Raw genomic sequence first — 15,428 nt, 5'->3', positions numbered from 1 at the left:
ACGGCTTTCGGTTCTCCCAAAACCGAGCACGATCTCCTGACACCTTCACCGCCTACCGCATTCCGCCCTCTCAACCTTCTAGCCCGTGTTCTAGAACGGGTTTAAGAGGATACACTCGGCATTGGCGGGGCACATCTAAAGTTTCTGTCATACCAGCCCCGCCACCTTTACCATTAGCTAACAATGTATGTGTCCCGTGGCGTGCTTAAGTCGTCGGTTCTCGTATGAGAAACTCTTTTTTCCTTTCCTCTCTTTATTCTTCTCTAATCTAAAATACATAATTATTCAAAATGGCTTCTCAGGTCCCTCACGTTCCGCCTCGCGCTGCTACTGTCCACTCGGCGACGGAGCTCATCGGAAATACTCCTCTTGTCAGACTTAACAAGATCCCCCAGTCGCTGGGCATCGAGTGCGATGTCTACGTCAAGCCAGAACTGTTCAGTGCTGGAGGCAGTGTTAAGGATAGAATTGCTCTACGCATGATTGAAGAGGCTGAGAAGAGTGGAAGAATTAAGCCTGGTGACACTCTTATCGAGCCTACCAGTGGAAACACGTAAGATCACCAGATTCGAAGCTCTCGGATCTCAGCTGACAGTAACAGTGGTATCGGTCTTGCTCTCGTCGGAGCTATCAAGGGCTACAAGACTATCATCACACTCCCCGAGAAGATGTCCGCCGAAAAGGTCTCCGTCCTCCGTGCCCTCGGCGCCACCATCATCCGTACTCCTACACAAGCTGCTTGGGATGCCCCCGAGTCTCACATTGGTGTTGCCCGCCGTCTCGAGAAGGAGCTTCCCAACGCCCATATTCTCGACCAGTACAGCAACGAGAACAACCCTCTCGCCCACGAGTTCGGCACCGCTGAGGAGATCTGGGAGCAGACTGGCGGCAAGATCAACGCTATTGTCGCTGGTGCCGGTACTGGTGGTACCATCACTGGTCTTGCTCGTGGTCTTAAGAAGCACAACCAGGACATCAAGGTCATTGCTGCGGATCCCCACGGCAGTATCCTTGCTCTGCCTGAGCTTTTGAACGAGGAGCATGCCAATGAGTCTTATAAGGTGGAGGGTATTGGATATGATTTTATTCCCGATGTGCTCGACCAGCAGATCGTTGATAAGTGGTACAAGACCGATGACCGACAGTCTTTCCACCTTGCTCGACGACTTATTGCCGAGGAGGGTATCCTGGTTGGTGGCAGTTCCGGTTCTGCCATGGCTGCCATGCTCCTCGCTGTCAAGGAGTACAACTTTAAGAAGGGCGATGTTGTAGTTGTTGTCCTGCCTGACAGCATCCGAAGCTACCTCTCCAAGTTCGCTGATGACGACTGGCTCGCCGCCAACGACCTCCTCCCCGTCAATGGTGTTGAATCCACTGTCAACGGAAACAGCCAGAAGAAGACCTCCGACCCTTACGAGGGCGCCACCATCGCTTCTCTCCGCCTCAAGCCCGTCACATCCGTCGGTGCTAACTCTTCCTGCTCCGAGGCCATCGAGACCATGCGCGACAAGGGCTTCGATCAACTCCCCGTCCTTTCCGCCAACGGCAACAAGCTCGTCGGTCTCGTCACACTTGGTAACCTCCTAAGCTACATCTCCCGCGGCCGCGCCACCGCCCAGAGCCCCGTATCAGACGTCATGTTCGACTTTGCGCGCCTCGACGAGATCGTCACTGATCCTCGCGAATTCGCTTCCCCCATCAACCCCGGCAAGCGTAGACAATTCGTCGAGATCACAAAGGACACACCCCTCACCACACTCAGCAAGTTCTTTGAGTGGAACAGTGCAGCCGTCGTCACCGAGAAGACTGACGACTCCAAGTCTCTGTCCAAGCCTATTGCTATTGTTACAAAGGTTGATCTCCTTACATGGATGATCAACAAGAAGCTGTAGATGGGAGAAACCTCGCGAGAGGAGGGGGGAACGAGTACTCATGTTTTCAACGACATTCACGTCTGGCGTTCCAGGATACCTTAGAGAAAAAGATGGGATTTTTTTGATAGACTGAATTTTGGGCGGTAGACTCAACATCTACATGGCATTTGCGATGGGAATCAGCTGCGTAAATTAAAAAATGTCATTAATATACTTGTGTCATCCCATTTCTCCCCCCTTTGTGATGTATTGATCGTCGATGTTTATATTCGCTGAGCGATCCACCACCACCACTTGTCTGCACCAGGACCATCGCCAGTGACGTTTCCAGGGAGAACATCAACATCGATGTCGAACTCTTGGAGCTGGCTGAAGGTGAACTTGGAGGAACCGTACTCGCCCAGCCAAGAATCCTGCTCCTCTGAGCCAATGTCGTCAGATCCGACGCCTGAGTCCAGCAGTCCCTTGCTTCGCGAAGCACGAATTCTCGTCAGCTCGGCTTCCAGGTTGGACTTGACAAGTGTCGATGGCAGGGCGGTGAAGAGGTCCATCTTGTTGGCGGCGATGAGAATAGGGATCGCAACCTTGGCCTTGGCGTTGGCAGCGCGCTTCTGCAGGAAGAGCAGCACGTCGTAGAGGTACGCAGCGGTGGGCGCAAGAACCTCGGGTTCGCCAATAGCAGCGGCATCCACCAAAAAGACAACAGCCTTCAGTTTTTCAGTACGGTCCAGCTTGCCCATCGGCACGTTTCGCAGCTTTCCATGACCAGGAGTATCGACAAGCAAGAACTTGGTATATGTACCATCATGGGTGTCGTGGTTACGGTACGAGTGCTTGTTTTCAGAGTCGGTAGAGGCGTTGAGCTCGACATCGTGCGACACCTGGGAGGTATGCGTCTCGGTACCAGAAGCGCCGCGCTCAAAGAGTGTGAGAAGTGACGTCTTGCCAGCGTTGGCGGGACCGAGAAGGAGGACGCTGGGGGCAACGGTGTATGTCCTTGATGAGGAGAGGATCAGGTGAAGAATTATAGGAGCACCGATGATGATAATTGCTCCAATAATGATTGTGGCGAGCGAGGGTGTCATGATAGCCTCGACTGTTGCGATGAAGTTGGCCATGGTGGGAGATGTGCGGCACCAATTGGCGCCTGAGTCGTCGCGGTAGCTGTCGATGGTACAGTAGAGCAGAGGGCAGTCCAGACTTCTTCGCGGGTTCACCACAGCCTCGTTCACGTCGAATGCGCGAGTTGAATGACGCTATTCAGACAGTTGGCTGTTAGTTTGACAAAGCTGTGCGAAGCGATATCTGGCCAGCCCACTGGAAGCTCCTAGACCTGCATCCCCACATCGGTCATCAGCCTCAGTCACAGCCACGAACGACAGGAAATACGTTGTGTCCAATGAGCGAAGAAGTCGAAATCCCACTGAACAGAAAGGGGATAAGGGGGAAATGGGACGTAATCAGCCACAAAAAGACCCTGTTAATTAAAGGCAATGGCAGTGCCGGTTCCCTAGTGCAGAGCCTAGGGGAGCCCCAAACTTGCGCTCTCCCCGCGAGAGAAGAGGAGAAGTGAAGTCAATTGAGTACTTTACCTAACTTTAGTAGACCTTATGATATTATAGTGTTTGGATATTGGACTTGAATTTAGAGTAGATCACTATTATGCTCTGTACTCACTAACTAAATGGTAATAATACTCTAAAAATAAGGATAAAAAGAACCAACTTCACTTCTCAGCCCTGAACTTTTCTTGCGGGCGGCTTTCCCCATAGGGGAGGGTCTGAGCTCAGCCTCTCGGCATCACGGCTTCATAATACGTAGGCCTACTCCACGCGCTGCCTTCCAAAATTCAGCCAAGACTCAGCCAAGCCCATTCACTTTTTCCCCTTCCTCCATCCTTCACTGCTTCTCTTTTCTTATCTCGTGTGTACAAGCCTGATAGATAATGTTTATGTACGAATAGTCGACTTTCTCAATCATCTTTCGTCTTACCTAGTATCGCGTCCAACCGAATTGTTCCTCCCCGCGCTACAAGCCAGCCTGCCATGGGGAGCATCAGTACCAGTTCCACCTCCGGCCAAACCGCGCCCATCCAGATGACGGGTAAATCGAATGCCGCTACGCCAAAGCTGAATAACGAAGTCGAGATGGGCAGTCTACCGGGAGATTCGCAGGCTCAGGAGGAGGATATCATGCAGATCGCTAGGATAGGAGACGTACCAGCCATGGAGAAGCTTTTCGAGTCGGGAGAGTACGATGCGACCTACCATGACGATGAGGGTATTACGCCCTTACATGTGAGTTACAAACGATGCGACGATTGTTGGGATGATGAAGGATTTCAGCTGACACTGCGTACAGTGGGCTGCGATTAACAATCAATATGCGATGTGCAAATTCTTGATCGAACACGGCGCCGAAATTAACAGAAAGGGCGGAGAATCCGTAGCAACAGCTCTTCAATGGGCCGCTCAGCGATGCCATTACTATACCGTCAATCTGCTCCTCCAGCACGGCGCCGACCCTCTCATCACCGACGCTCAAGGCTACAACACGCTTCACATCTCCACTTTCAACGGCAACGTCCTCCTGATTGTCCTCCTGCTTCACCAGGGAATCCCTGTCGACGTTATCGACACGTTCGGCCACACTGCGCTCATGTGGGCTGCGTACAAGGGATTCCCTCAATGCGTTGATCTGTTTCTTCGCTGGGGCGCAAGCGTTCATGCGACAGACGAGCAAGGCTTCACCGCGCTGCACTGGGCGCTCGTCAAGGGAAGCCCGGGATGTATTCTCAAACTTATCGAATACGGCGCCGATCGATTCGCAAAGACACAGACGGGTAAGACTCCTGCTGTGACGGCCAACGAGCTTAATACGGAGGGCGCCTGGCACAGAGCGCTTCGAGAATGCGGTTTCAACGAGGACGGTCATCCTGCGGTTCCGCCTTGGCCTGGTGCTAGCTATTTCTTGAAGGACAAGAGAGCTTTTGTTACGAGGTTCTTGTTCATCTGGCCGTTTGTTCTGGTTTGGGCCATGCTTATGGCTGTTTCGAGTGCGCCTGTCTACATTGGCGTTCCCCTTGGATTTGCTGTGGTTTACGGTGTTCAGTGGGTTGCTCAGCAAGTACTGGAATATGCGCCTCCCGATATGCGACACTTTCACAAGACTCCTTGGCTCACCGGTATCTTTGCGGCCACGCTCTTCTTAACAGCTGTGAATTGGTTGACGACAGTCCTCTTTGCCACAACACTTGGCGCGAGTGAGGGTCACGGCCATACCTTTCTCAACCTCTTCTTCGGTATCTTCTTGGGCTTCACCGCGTACTTCTACATTGCTAGCATGAGATACGACCCGGGTTTTGTGCCAAAAATGAACGGAATTGCGGAGCAGAAAGCTGTCATCGACGGACTTTTGTCGCAGTGGAAATACGACGAGACCAACTTTTGTGTTACTTGCATGATTCAGACGCCTCTTCGAAGCAAGCACTGCCGCCGTTGTCAACGATGTGTCGCCAAGCATGATCACCATTGTCCTTGGGTTTACAACTGTGTCGGCATTAACAACCACCGACACTTCTTCTTCTACCTCATCTCGCTGACTTTTGGTATCATCTCATACGACTTTTTACTGTACTACTGTAAGTTCAAGATCCCCTACTCTGACGTTATGCCCAGGCTGACAATGTTGTAGACTTCGACACCATCAGCAGCAACGCTTCGGATAGCTGCAACGTTCTTAGCCCGAACCTTTGCAAGTTCATCAATGCTGATTCGTACACTGCGATCTTGGCCGTTTGGATTACGCTTCAACTCCTCTGGGTCACCATGCTTTTGTTTACCCAGTTCATCCAGGTAGCTCGAGCTATGACTACGTATGAGAACATGTTTGGTGTTAGGGACGGAACTGCTATTACCGCTCTCACATCTACTGGCGCCCCTCTCGACCCCAACCACCCGTCTCTATCCGCGACAGCAACCCCTGGTGGTCACCACCACAAGCACAAGGGCGGCATGCTCAAGTCTTTGAGTCGTACCCTTGGTGTCGACCCCTTTATCGAGACCATTACCGGCAGAGGTGCCGTTTCTACCAAGAACAAGCGCAAGAAGAAGAACCCCTACAGCCGAGGCTGCATTGCCAACTGCAAGGACTTTTGGTGCGATCCCGCGCCCATTTTCGGCCAAAGAGAGAACGGAGCTGCTGTACTTGGTGGCGAGAGAGTTGACTACACAGCCATGTACGAGAGTCCTGGTCTGATGCAGTTGACGGGTCGTAGAGAGCGCGGTGGCTACGAAGCCGTTGGAACGGAAGAGGTTTAGACGATGACGAGCTTTGCTTATGGGAACTGAGGAGTCGTTAACCGGGACACGTTATACGACCGGCGACAACTACATAGAGATTGGTGGTAAATGACGTGTGAATGATGCATTACGACTATATGCTGGTACTTGGGAGAGTATTCTGGTAGACCAGGGGCTTCGAGAAAGAATAGAGGCGTCTTCATTATGACCATGCTCCTCTTTTTGTTGTACTCCAGTGGAAAGTGCTCAGTTGGGTACGGGATATATGACGAGAACTGTATACTAGCAGTGGTGTAATGTTAACCTTAGCGGTAAGGGCGTTTAGATCAAGAGATTGTATTTCGAAGTTTGAGTTTCAGAGCTGTCAGAAGTTCCTGTGAGGCCTGCAGGATCTAGATTACCATGAACTATTGCCAACTAGGACCATAGCTCCCGTGCTGATCGGTTACAAACGGTCAGATCGTTACTGAAGAAGGCTACAAAGCGTTCGTGTCGTCAAAGAAGCTAAACTAGCCTCCTGCTCGTGTAATACATATCGCGGAAAAACTGTCTTCAAGAGCTGCGAACACGTTCTCGGTGGCGAGCTTGAAACATGATATATCAACAAACTTCGCGAAACCCCCAATCGCAACTCAAACCCAAGACTCGCCTCGTTCCAACTCCAATCAAGACGTCCAAACCCCAGCGATCTTGCGGGCCTCCGATCTCAAAGATCGCAGTATCAGCATGGAACTCGGTCAGAGAAGGAAGTGTAGGTGATATGTGATATTCACGGGAACTTTAGCAAGGGTTTCCTGGGTAAGATATTCTTGCGAAGCAGGGGTTCTGTGGAAATGTGACTGGTAGTGTTATCTTACGGGGAGAGGTGGTCAGCATTTGTCAAAATAGGGAATTCGGCAGTTGAGTTGTGATCTTGCATTGCTGCAGGATCTGGTTTCGTGTTGATTAGGGGAGAGGAGGGTATATGAGATCGGGTTAAGTTCTCGGTGACAAAAGGTCCATCATAGCGTATACCTGCTATTGTTGATGAGAGGAGAGTGAGAGTGGGATTTACAAGGTCATTCCCACTTTCTCAACGGTTGCAGGGGTAGACGGGCCGCTGTTTCATCAACGCTCGTCCCGCGCAGAGCATTAAGTTGAGGTGGACCTCTTTAGTAAACCAGAATCAGAATCTTGAATGAAGAAAAGGTTGGAACAGAGTAATATTTGTATCCTTCTTTAGAGTCAGATTTTTTATTTTAAGACATTTACATGAATAAGCAGGTCAGCCACCGTTGGTACCTGCATTACAGTAAACCTAACCGAGGTGTAGACTATAGCCATGTTTGCTTTTTCTCACAAGCCATGGTCTGATTCCTCATTCAGCCTTTTGCCGGCTTGCGTACCCGTTTGGAGATGAGAGAGAACTGTGAAATATCCGGGCGGGACCGCGCTCGAAAAAGAATCTGTGTTTTTTGGGAGTCATTGTTGTTCTGACAATAGATTGTTACTGGACCGGTTGTGAGTGTGATAACTCACTTTGCCAAGGACCATGAAGAACGATGGGTCTCGAGTCTGCCTCGAGAGAAGCAACACCATGTTGAAGAATTGAGCTGTAATATTGACGAAAACGCAAAGTACCTCAGTCTAATAATCTACGGATGGCTGAGAGGAAGACTTGTGTGTAAGCTGCATCTCGTTCCTGAATCTTCCCCATGTAAGTGGAGATAGCTCGGCAACAACTCCAGGCCTGCATACGGATACGCAAAACCTCAATGCCTCGCATGCACTCTCTACAGATACCGACTTTGAACAAGAAACAAGCACGGTATCTCAAGCGATCAGAACCAAGACCCATTCAACGACAAGTGTGTCAATGCTTAGCCCCCAGAACAGGGGTCCCGTAGAGGATTTGCGAAAAAGCAATATCGCCAACTGTCACTTTTTCTCTAAATTGCGGATCCTATCTGTGGTCTGACGAAATGTCAACTGACGATGAGAATTTCTCGTGAAGAAGACTCTTCCGCGGGCTAGAGATCGTTGGTAAAGAGTCTAGAAGAGCAAGCCACCCGGAGGCTTTTCGTCTTGTCTTTTTAAAGCGTCCCGATCGGTCCCGGAATTTGATGTTGGTTGTTAGTTACCGTAGAGGCACGGATGTTAAGATTGTCGTGACTTTGATGATGTCTCATTGTATCTTCAGCAATCTGTATCATTGTACCTGTGCTCGGATGTTCTCTCCTTGTTCGCGACTCCACGGGGTTCATCACGACAAGATCATTGGTAAAACACTAAAGAGGAAACATGAGCGAAAACATGAGAAACATATCAATCAGTGATAAGATCAGCGAAACTCGCCTTCAAGAGAAAAAGAAACTGCATTGTCGGCAGGCATGTATTAGTATCCTCTGAGTAAGCTTCTCGGTTGAATATAGCCTACATCCTCCACAACGACCTCTTCCCAACGGTATATAGACACAGTGGGTATAATGCGTCATGAAAATAATCCTTGCCACACCTGAGCCCCTGGTTAACACACCGGTACTCACGTGAGATACACCAAGAATAGACGTCGACGATTATGCTGTGCAACAGTGATTGCAGGCCTCAATGTTCAAAGAACTACAGAGTACATATGCGACTTTCACCGGTGAGACGACAAACGCCTCAACAAACGGCTCTCGGGCAATGAGACCACTAATATTAAATAAACTTCTTTATGGCTTTTCTTTCACCACAGGTAATACTCAACGGCGAGAAGAGACAAGGGTCCTCTACGAGAATGCCCTCTTTTCTCCACGAGCGGGTCTTGCAAAGATGGAGGGGGGCACTCCGGGTTCCTGAGAGCCAGGGTATATCAGACGCGCTAGAATGAGAACCGCATGAAGAGCGAGAATAAGCAAAAGTAAAAAAAAAAGAGACGTCTCTAAAAGTTTGCGCTTATTTTTCTTTTTCCTTCTGCCCCATTATGCGACTTTGTTAGTAGAGTTGAGTCGTCACTTTCAGTCGAACGATTTCCGCTTGGGATCCCCCGGCTTGTTTGCTAGAAGAATACAAAATTTGCGAAAATAATAGAGATTACTTGGGAGGATATCAGATTTTCTGTTATATTGCAGCAGTGGTGGAGTAACCTTGTCATCCTGTCTTTTCCATATCCTAGCTCCTTGTTCAAAGATATAAGTTCCTCTGCATGTCCCATCATCATGGAGAAGGGCTGTATTCTGCACGGTCATCTCCTCATCTAGTGACTGCTCAGTTTCAACATAAGCCTCTTCTTTATTAAATTTTGTGTTGAGATACAATGGCGCCTCTTGCTCATGGCCCTTCGGGTTTTCTCATGGAGCCGCCGGAGGGACAGACGAGAACTCTTGTTGATCCCCCGAGCAGTGGGAGCGGAGTCATTCCTTGTGGTGTTACGACGACGATCATTGCTTCGATTATTGTTATTTTGAGAGTTTTTACGAGGAGATATGTGGTTAAGAGTGTGTTGGGTGCCGATGATTGTATGCCTTATCCAACATTCGCTCTTGGAAGCAGAACTAACTGAGTTGTTAGACCTGTGCATAGCTGGTCTCTGTTTCTCTTTCATCTTTCTCGGCATCTCATTAACACGTATGTATTATCTTTTTCCAAGATCTTATTGTATCTAACAGTGACAGTTCTCAATCTTGGTGCTGGAAACCACATGTGGGATATCCCAGTGGCCGAATACGTTCCCAAATTCTGGCAGACCAGTATCGGAGCTACGCTCACATACGCCGCCTGTATCAGTCTCGCCAAACTATCGGTCCTTACCTTCTATCTTCGAATATCTCCCGATAGATTCGTCCGTCGAGCGGTTCATGTCTTGATGGCTCTTGTCTGCTCGTACACTTTCGTCTACATCTGCCTCGTTGTGTTCCGGTGCCAGCCTGTGTCTTCAGGATGGGACCTCACCATCGAGGGAAAGTGTATCGGTATGGATGTTCTAGTCCTCTTCCTCGTCATCTGCAGTGTTGTTATCGATACATTCGTTCTTCTTCTTCCGATCCGCATCGTTCAGCCTCTTCAGATTCCCACCCGTCAAAAGATCTCACTTGCTGTTCTCTTCGCAACTGGGGGCGTCATCATTGTCGTGACAATCAGGAGGGCTACCATCACTCTTCCCATCTTGGACGCACCTGACTACACCTGGGCTCTTCCACGACAGCTTATCTTGAGTTTCATCGAGGTAAACACCAGTCTCGTCTGTGTTTCTGTCCCCGCGCTTAAGCCATTCTGCGTGCGATATATCCCCTTCATCATCCACCCTCGTCTCCATTCGCAGGAGAAGAACTCAAAGAAGTCCAACTCGCACAGTCAAGAGAAGAGAAAAAGTCATACCCTCGACAACGATTCATACGAGATGCCTGATAGACGAGACTTTAGTGGCGAGAACCCTCAAGAAGATGAGGCACGTCTTTGTCCCACGATACCAGAGCATAATGCCGCTCTCGAGTCAGACGGTGCAATGGATACCGAGAGCCTTGACAGCTCGGCTGATCAAGTACCTCCAGTAGCCGCCAAGCCGAAACCTGCTTTGGCCAGTTTCTCTACTAAGCGCAGCCAGAGCGTCAATGGTATTCAAGTCACCAGGGAAACAGTCATCACCTACGGCCCAAAAGAGTAATAGAAGGCTGCTGCCCTAGCCAAGTGAAGGATTTCCTATCTTATAAGCGCCGCGCCGCTCAACAGAGCATGTTAACACTCCAAGGATGGTATGGTGTCGGCTGAGTCCGATCAGAGAGACGTTCATGGAGGTAATAAACACTTTTCAACAGTGTAAACAACAGAAGGCGCCGGCTGGTTCGAGCCCGATAGAAAGCAGGCTGTTGGCATTGGCCAAGTACGCGGATACCGATGTGGTACATGAGCATAGAAACTAGACCTTAACGGAAGAACTATTTAGAAGAACTTAGGATCAGTCAAAGATAGCGAGTAACAATTCAACTTTTCAACAACAACACTTGTGCAGCACCGTCAGATTGTTTTGACTGGCCCATGTATAGACAAGGCTGTTGGTTGTGCTGTGCGTTACCATACCATCATCTTCTCACGCACTTCATTGGAGGGCGCCTGAGACTCTCTTATTGTCATCACTCCCTTGTTAAGCTGATGACAGCTGGGTTTGCCTTGATTGCCATGGTAATATCTCTATCCAGGACCAACAGCCTCGGTATGTCTGAGACAGCAGCAACAGCTTGATCAGGCAACCGAAGTGCTACGGAAGACTCGGATCATGGCCAGTTCCAACAGCTTTCATGTGAAATGCATGTGAGCTTGCAGAAACTTGGAGTCCCGTGTTGGCTCTCGTTGAGAAATGTGACAAACAGCTGCTTGCTCCCGGATGGGTTACACATCACGGCATGGTACAAAGGATCATAGATTTTGCGCGGAAGCAAATGCTTTCATTACTTTCTAGTAGCTCTTGAGCTTCACGAGTATCTACGAAGATAACCTAAACAAAAACGCCCGTGTGCACATCATTATCCCAAACCCATTACAATAGCTCAATACGCTGTCATTAGTCGTGTCATAAGGCGTATTTCATGAAATCCCCCAAAACAAAATTCCTTCTCTCAAACCGGCCCAATAATCCAAGCTAAAACTTGGGAATTCTTTTCTTCGTCTTCGACGGCGTGCCGTTGAGCAGAAAGTAAACAGGCAGAAACAAGAAAGATCCCATCACGCACAGCCAAGTGCTGTAGAGCTGCCAAATGGTCCACAAGAAGGGACCAAGACCAGGACACAGAAATTGAATACAGTCATTGACAGGATAAAGATCTTCTTGACTGGCGATGTAATAGCGGGGATTTTGTCGACGCGGCTTGCTATCCATTGGTCCTTCATCCTCTGATGATGACTCGGGTGAGAGTTGTGTAAGCTGTAGAACAGATACAAGCTTCACCGGTGCTTTGTACAGAGGGATGAACCAGAGCGCGAATGTCTGGCGGATGGAGACATATAGAAGACCGCTCTTCTGATCAAATGCTGAACAAAGTTAGCAATTGCAATCAACTATTGAACAATAGACAACTGACCTGCTGAATCGACCTTGAGGTCAATGTGTGGACTCAGAGTACGATACCATCGATAGATGGCCAGTATTAACTGGATCGACTCAAGACCTCCCGCCAAAGGGATTTGTCCCTTTGATATAGAAGGAACACGGCAGTATGGATGCGAGAACGAGGCATTGGGGAGAAAGTATTCTCTCAGAGTCGACTCTTGGACATCTGGGCTGCCCTGAGTGAGCGACTTGATAACGCCGCCAATTTCCTTGACTATACTTTGTGAGCATTCTGCAGTAACTATCTTTCAGAGGATTATCTTACCTGGATGCTCCATTTTGGTATTATCGTTCAATTGATCAGATTCAGGAACGTGAGTAGCTTGCAGAGTGGATGATAATGTGGATGAGCTTCAAATCGATTGCGCTAAGATGCCTTTATGAGAGAAAAGGAATTGAATTCGATTGACTGATATAGACAAGGCCTGGAGTAAACAAAACAACGGGAAGAGGTTGGAATGAAGTGATTTATTCTTGTTTCAGCCACTGTCTGTGGGTTCGCCATCACATCACTACACTAACCAGACTATTCCCGCCCTGAACTGAACTGACCTTGAAATCATTGATTCGTCATTGTCGAGGTCTCTAAATTAGCATGTGAAATGTTGACGTCATGTTTCGCTTTCACATGAAAGGCACCTCGAGATATTTATGAGAATACGAACCTCAACCTCAATTGTCAATTGTAATTATATTCATCAATTACAATGGCCTCTAATACTGGCCTCGTCAATCCCCTCTTCCACCCTTTTCTCTTCCTCTTCCAGATCTTCCAATGGCTCACGGACAAACTCCTCTCGCCCAAGCCACCGAACGAAAACTCGAGGCTTGGGCGTAATAGACCTAAGATTGCGGTCATTGGGGCGGGAATTACGGGCGTTACGAGTGCGGCTCACTGTATTGGCCATGGCTTTGATGTTGTGATTTTCGAAGCCGGGTCCAAGGATAATGTTGGTGGTATTTGGAGTGTAAGTTACACTACGCTGTGATACTCTATAATTATCTTGAAGCTAATAAATTGCAGAGAGTCAATGAGACGTCTGGACTTCAGATCCATTCATTGATGTATCGATTCCATCCTTCTGTTCAATGGAATCGTGGGTATCCCGACCGTCAGCAAATTCTCAGTCAGGTTAGACAACTTTGGGAACGCTATGGCCTCAAAGAAAGGACTCGCTTCAACACAAAAATTGATCGCGTTTACCAAGATGACCAGGGACGATGGATTGTCAACGACCCTTCTCTCGGACGCTTTGGCGGTGTCATTGCTGCGGTAGGAACTTGTGGCGCACCAAAGATGCCAAAGATCCCTGGCATGGACAACTTCAAAGGTCCTATTTACCACTCTAGCGAACTCACTGGGTATGTCGCTCGGTCTCCCAACTCACTATCCAGCCCGCTGACTTGTTATTAGAAAAGATGTGAAGGGTAAAAAGATGGCCATCATTGGCGGAGGTGCCTCTGCTGTTGAAGCCCTGGAGTTCGCCTTTACAGAAGATGCTGCCAAAGCGACTATTCTATCGCGCTCAGATAAGTGGATTATTCCTCGCAACATGATCGTCGATACACTTCTGAGCTTCAACATCTTTGGCCAAGAGACAGTTTTGTCGTTTATCCCAGAGTTCTTCCTGCGCAAGTTCTTCTACAGAGATCTTGAGGACATTGCGCCGGATAAGAGCCATGGTCTATTCATGGAGACGCCTATGGTTAACTCTGATGTCATGGATAAGCTGCGCGAAGGCAAAGCTGAATGGGTTCGTTGTGATATCGATGAGTTTGTCGAGAGCGGTATTCGAGTTAATCGGCGTGCCAAGGGTGTACCGCAAGGTGGTCCTGGTCACGAGGAAGTCATCGATGCTGATATTATTGTCATGGCTACTGGCTTCAAGAGACCTTCTCTATCTTTCCTCCCTAAGGATTGCTTCGAGGAACCCTACCCACCGCCAAACTGGTATCTCCAGACCTTCCCACCCACTCACCCTTCAGTCTCAGCTATCAACTGCACATACGTCAACGCCATCGGCACCGTCGGAAACTGGCACATTGGTATCTACACTCGAATCCTTCTCATGTTTCTCATGGATCCGTTCTCTCGACCCAGTCCCTTCTGGATGCAGCGCTGGATCGATATGACCAAGACACTCAAGCTTACCAGTCCTACTGGCGCTTTCGACTTCTTTACTTACTTGGAGCTTATCTGGTGGTTCTTCTTCTGCGTAGTAATTAACCCATTCCGATGGAAGTGGGCTATCTTTGTGTTCTTTGGTGTTGGGTTTGGACTTCCAAAGGCGGTGGTAAGTCAGGAGGAGAGGTTCACGAATGGAAATGGATATCATGCTACAGATGAAGGTCGAAGCTTTTAGGAAAGCTTCCACGGTTTAATTCATCGAGAGTCATGGTTATTGAAGATCAGGTGAGAAGATTTGCGAAGATACGAAAAGAGGTTCGTCACTTGCGAGAAAGTGAGGAAAGTAATTGGCATTGAAGGAAGTTTAGGCTTCTTTTATGATAACGAGACACTGAATACAAAATCAAGGGCATATATCACTACTCACCCATGTGTAGTTATCCTGTCACCACAAAACGGCCTTACTCGAAGCAGGCAATGTTTAACACAGTCCGAGTTCCTCGCAAGTGTATGAGACCCCAGTTATCCATGGGAATCTCCTGTACGTAATGAAGGAGTCTAGCTTCAACAGCTGCCTCATTAAGATGAGCTGTTACGCATAGCGGGTCATGCAAGCAAAAGAACTCAACGTGGGGGATTTTGATTGAGTTGGCAGATCATCTGGAGAAAACTTGGGGAAGTGAAGCATGCGAAATGAAAAGGGATCTTATTACGTACGGCGGCTACGGAACGTGGCTCTGTGATATGGGTATGTAAATGTTTTGCCGAGCTGAGGCGTAATGTCCAATAAGATGTCAGTGAAAAGCTCTATTTCGGACGATAATGCTCTTAAACTGCGATGAATAGTGCCGTCTGTACCCGTATTCCAACGCAATGTGTTCAACACCACAGTTATAAGTCGCGATACTTTGCGCAGTATTCGCCATACAAAGTTTAAACTTCTCAATCTCCTCCGCATCCGCCGGCACCTCTCTTTTCCCTCGGCTCGGCTCCGCGTCTTCTCTGTATCAAAATTCAAGGGGGCGACAGCCCATCTGGCTGAAGCTTCTGACTCGGTGCCT

The 15,428-nt window shown here is 48.8% G+C and overlaps 6 protein-coding genes across 7 annotated transcripts; 4 read left to right on the top strand and 2 right to left on the bottom strand.

The window, feature by feature from the left end:
* The first annotated feature begins 140 nt into the window (after positions 1-140).
* Positions 141-3,219, top strand: FOIG_05352 (cystathionine beta-synthase). The gene is made up of 2 exons (XM_031203921.1): positions 141-553; positions 602-3,219. The coding sequence occupies exons 1-2, from the start codon at positions 291-293 to the stop codon at positions 1,890-1,892; spliced, it is 1,554 nt and encodes a 517-aa protein (XP_031065750.1). The 5' UTR covers positions 141-290; the 3' UTR covers positions 1,893-3,219.
* On the bottom strand, positions 155-3,202 carry FOIG_05353 (uncharacterized protein). The gene has a single exon (XM_031203922.1). It carries the CDS (start codon positions 2,990-2,992, stop codon positions 2,138-2,140), a length of 855 nt encoding a protein of 284 aa, XP_031065751.1. The 5' UTR covers positions 2,993-3,202; the 3' UTR covers positions 155-2,137.
* A 433-nt stretch (positions 3,220-3,652) lies between the features above and the next one.
* Positions 3,653-7,358, top strand: FOIG_05351 (palmitoyltransferase AKR1). 2 transcript variants are annotated; one of them, XM_031203919.1, is made up of 3 exons: positions 3,653-4,171; positions 4,236-5,514; positions 5,568-7,358. In XM_031203919.1, exons 1-3 carry the CDS (start codon positions 3,920-3,922, stop codon positions 6,191-6,193), a joined length of 2,157 nt encoding a protein of 718 aa, XP_031065748.1. In that variant the 5' UTR covers positions 3,653-3,919; the 3' UTR covers positions 6,194-7,358. The 2 variants fall into 2 exon arrangements, with proteins under 2 accessions (XP_031065748.1, XP_031065749.1); XM_031203920.1 differs by having other exon boundaries at positions 3,653-5,514.
* A 1,770-nt stretch (positions 7,359-9,128) lies between these two features.
* FOIG_05350 (uncharacterized protein) lies at positions 9,129-11,170 on the top strand. Its single transcript, XM_031203918.1, has 3 exons — positions 9,129-9,654; positions 9,707-9,763; positions 9,811-11,170. Exons 1-3 carry the CDS (start codon positions 9,453-9,455, stop codon positions 10,797-10,799), a joined length of 1,248 nt encoding a protein of 415 aa, XP_031065747.1. The 5' UTR covers positions 9,129-9,452; the 3' UTR covers positions 10,800-11,170.
* Positions 11,171-11,484: 314 nt separating this feature from the next.
* On the bottom strand, positions 11,485-12,747 carry FOIG_05349 (uncharacterized protein). The gene is made up of 3 exons (XM_031203917.1): positions 12,505-12,747; positions 12,211-12,453; positions 11,485-12,160 (listed from the first exon to the last, which is right to left on the bottom strand). The coding sequence occupies exons 1-3, from the start codon at positions 12,515-12,517 to the stop codon at positions 11,772-11,774; spliced, it is 645 nt and encodes a 214-aa protein (XP_031065746.1). The 5' UTR covers positions 12,518-12,747; the 3' UTR covers positions 11,485-11,771.
* A 91-nt stretch (positions 12,748-12,838) lies between these two features.
* On the top strand, positions 12,839-15,185 carry FOIG_05348 (uncharacterized protein). Its single transcript, XM_031203916.1, has 3 exons — positions 12,839-13,207; positions 13,264-13,601; positions 13,654-15,185. Exons 1-3 carry the CDS (start codon positions 12,947-12,949, stop codon positions 14,600-14,602), a joined length of 1,548 nt encoding a protein of 515 aa, XP_031065745.1. The 5' UTR covers positions 12,839-12,946; the 3' UTR covers positions 14,603-15,185.
* Positions 15,186-15,428: the final 243 nt, after the last annotated feature.

The sequence above is a fragment of the Fusarium odoratissimum genome (genome assembly GCF_000260195.1).
Source record: "Fusarium odoratissimum NRRL 54006 unplaced genomic scaffold supercont1.7, whole genome shotgun sequence".
NCBI lineage: Eukaryota > Fungi > Ascomycota > Sordariomycetes > Hypocreales > Nectriaceae > Fusarium > Fusarium odoratissimum.
The sequence above is the reverse complement of the archived record's forward strand: the minus strand, read 5'-3'. Positions and strand labels throughout refer to the sequence as shown.

Coding starts and splice junctions, on each gene's coding strand:
- FOIG_05352 (XM_031203921.1), top strand. CDS start 291: ATGGCTTCTCAGGTCCCTCACGTTCCGCCTCGCGCTGCTACTGTCCAC. Junction 554..601: donor GAGCCTACCAGTGGAAACAC/GTAAGATCACCA, acceptor TGACAGTAACAG/TGGTATCGGTCTTGCTCTCG.
- FOIG_05353 (XM_031203922.1), bottom strand. CDS start 2,992: ATGGCCAACTTCATCGCAACAGTCGAGGCTATCATGACACCCTCGCTC.
- FOIG_05351 (XM_031203919.1), top strand. CDS start 3,920: ATGGGGAGCATCAGTACCAGTTCCACCTCCGGCCAAACCGCGCCCATC. Junction 4,172..4,235: donor AGGGTATTACGCCCTTACAT/GTGAGTTACAAA, acceptor CACTGCGTACAG/TGGGCTGCGATTAACAATCA. Junction 5,515..5,567: donor CGACTTTTTACTGTACTACT/GTAAGTTCAAGA, acceptor ACAATGTTGTAG/ACTTCGACACCATCAGCAGC.
- FOIG_05350 (XM_031203918.1), top strand. CDS start 9,453: ATGGCGCCTCTTGCTCATGGCCCTTCGGGTTTTCTCATGGAGCCGCCG. Junction 9,655..9,706: donor TGTGTTGGGTGCCGATGATT/GTATGCCTTATC, acceptor CTGAGTTGTTAG/ACCTGTGCATAGCTGGTCTC. Junction 9,764..9,810: donor TCTCGGCATCTCATTAACAC/GTATGTATTATC, acceptor TAACAGTGACAG/TTCTCAATCTTGGTGCTGGA.
- FOIG_05349 (XM_031203917.1), bottom strand. Junction 12,161..12,210: donor CCTCAAGGTCGATTCAGCAG/GTCAGTTGTCTA, acceptor AACTTTGTTCAG/CATTTGATCAGAAGAGCGGT.
- FOIG_05348 (XM_031203916.1), top strand. CDS start 12,947: ATGGCCTCTAATACTGGCCTCGTCAATCCCCTCTTCCACCCTTTTCTC. Junction 13,208..13,263: donor ATGTTGGTGGTATTTGGAGT/GTAAGTTACACT, acceptor AATAAATTGCAG/AGAGTCAATGAGACGTCTGG. Junction 13,602..13,653: donor CACTCTAGCGAACTCACTGG/GTATGTCGCTCG, acceptor ACTTGTTATTAG/AAAAGATGTGAAGGGTAAAA.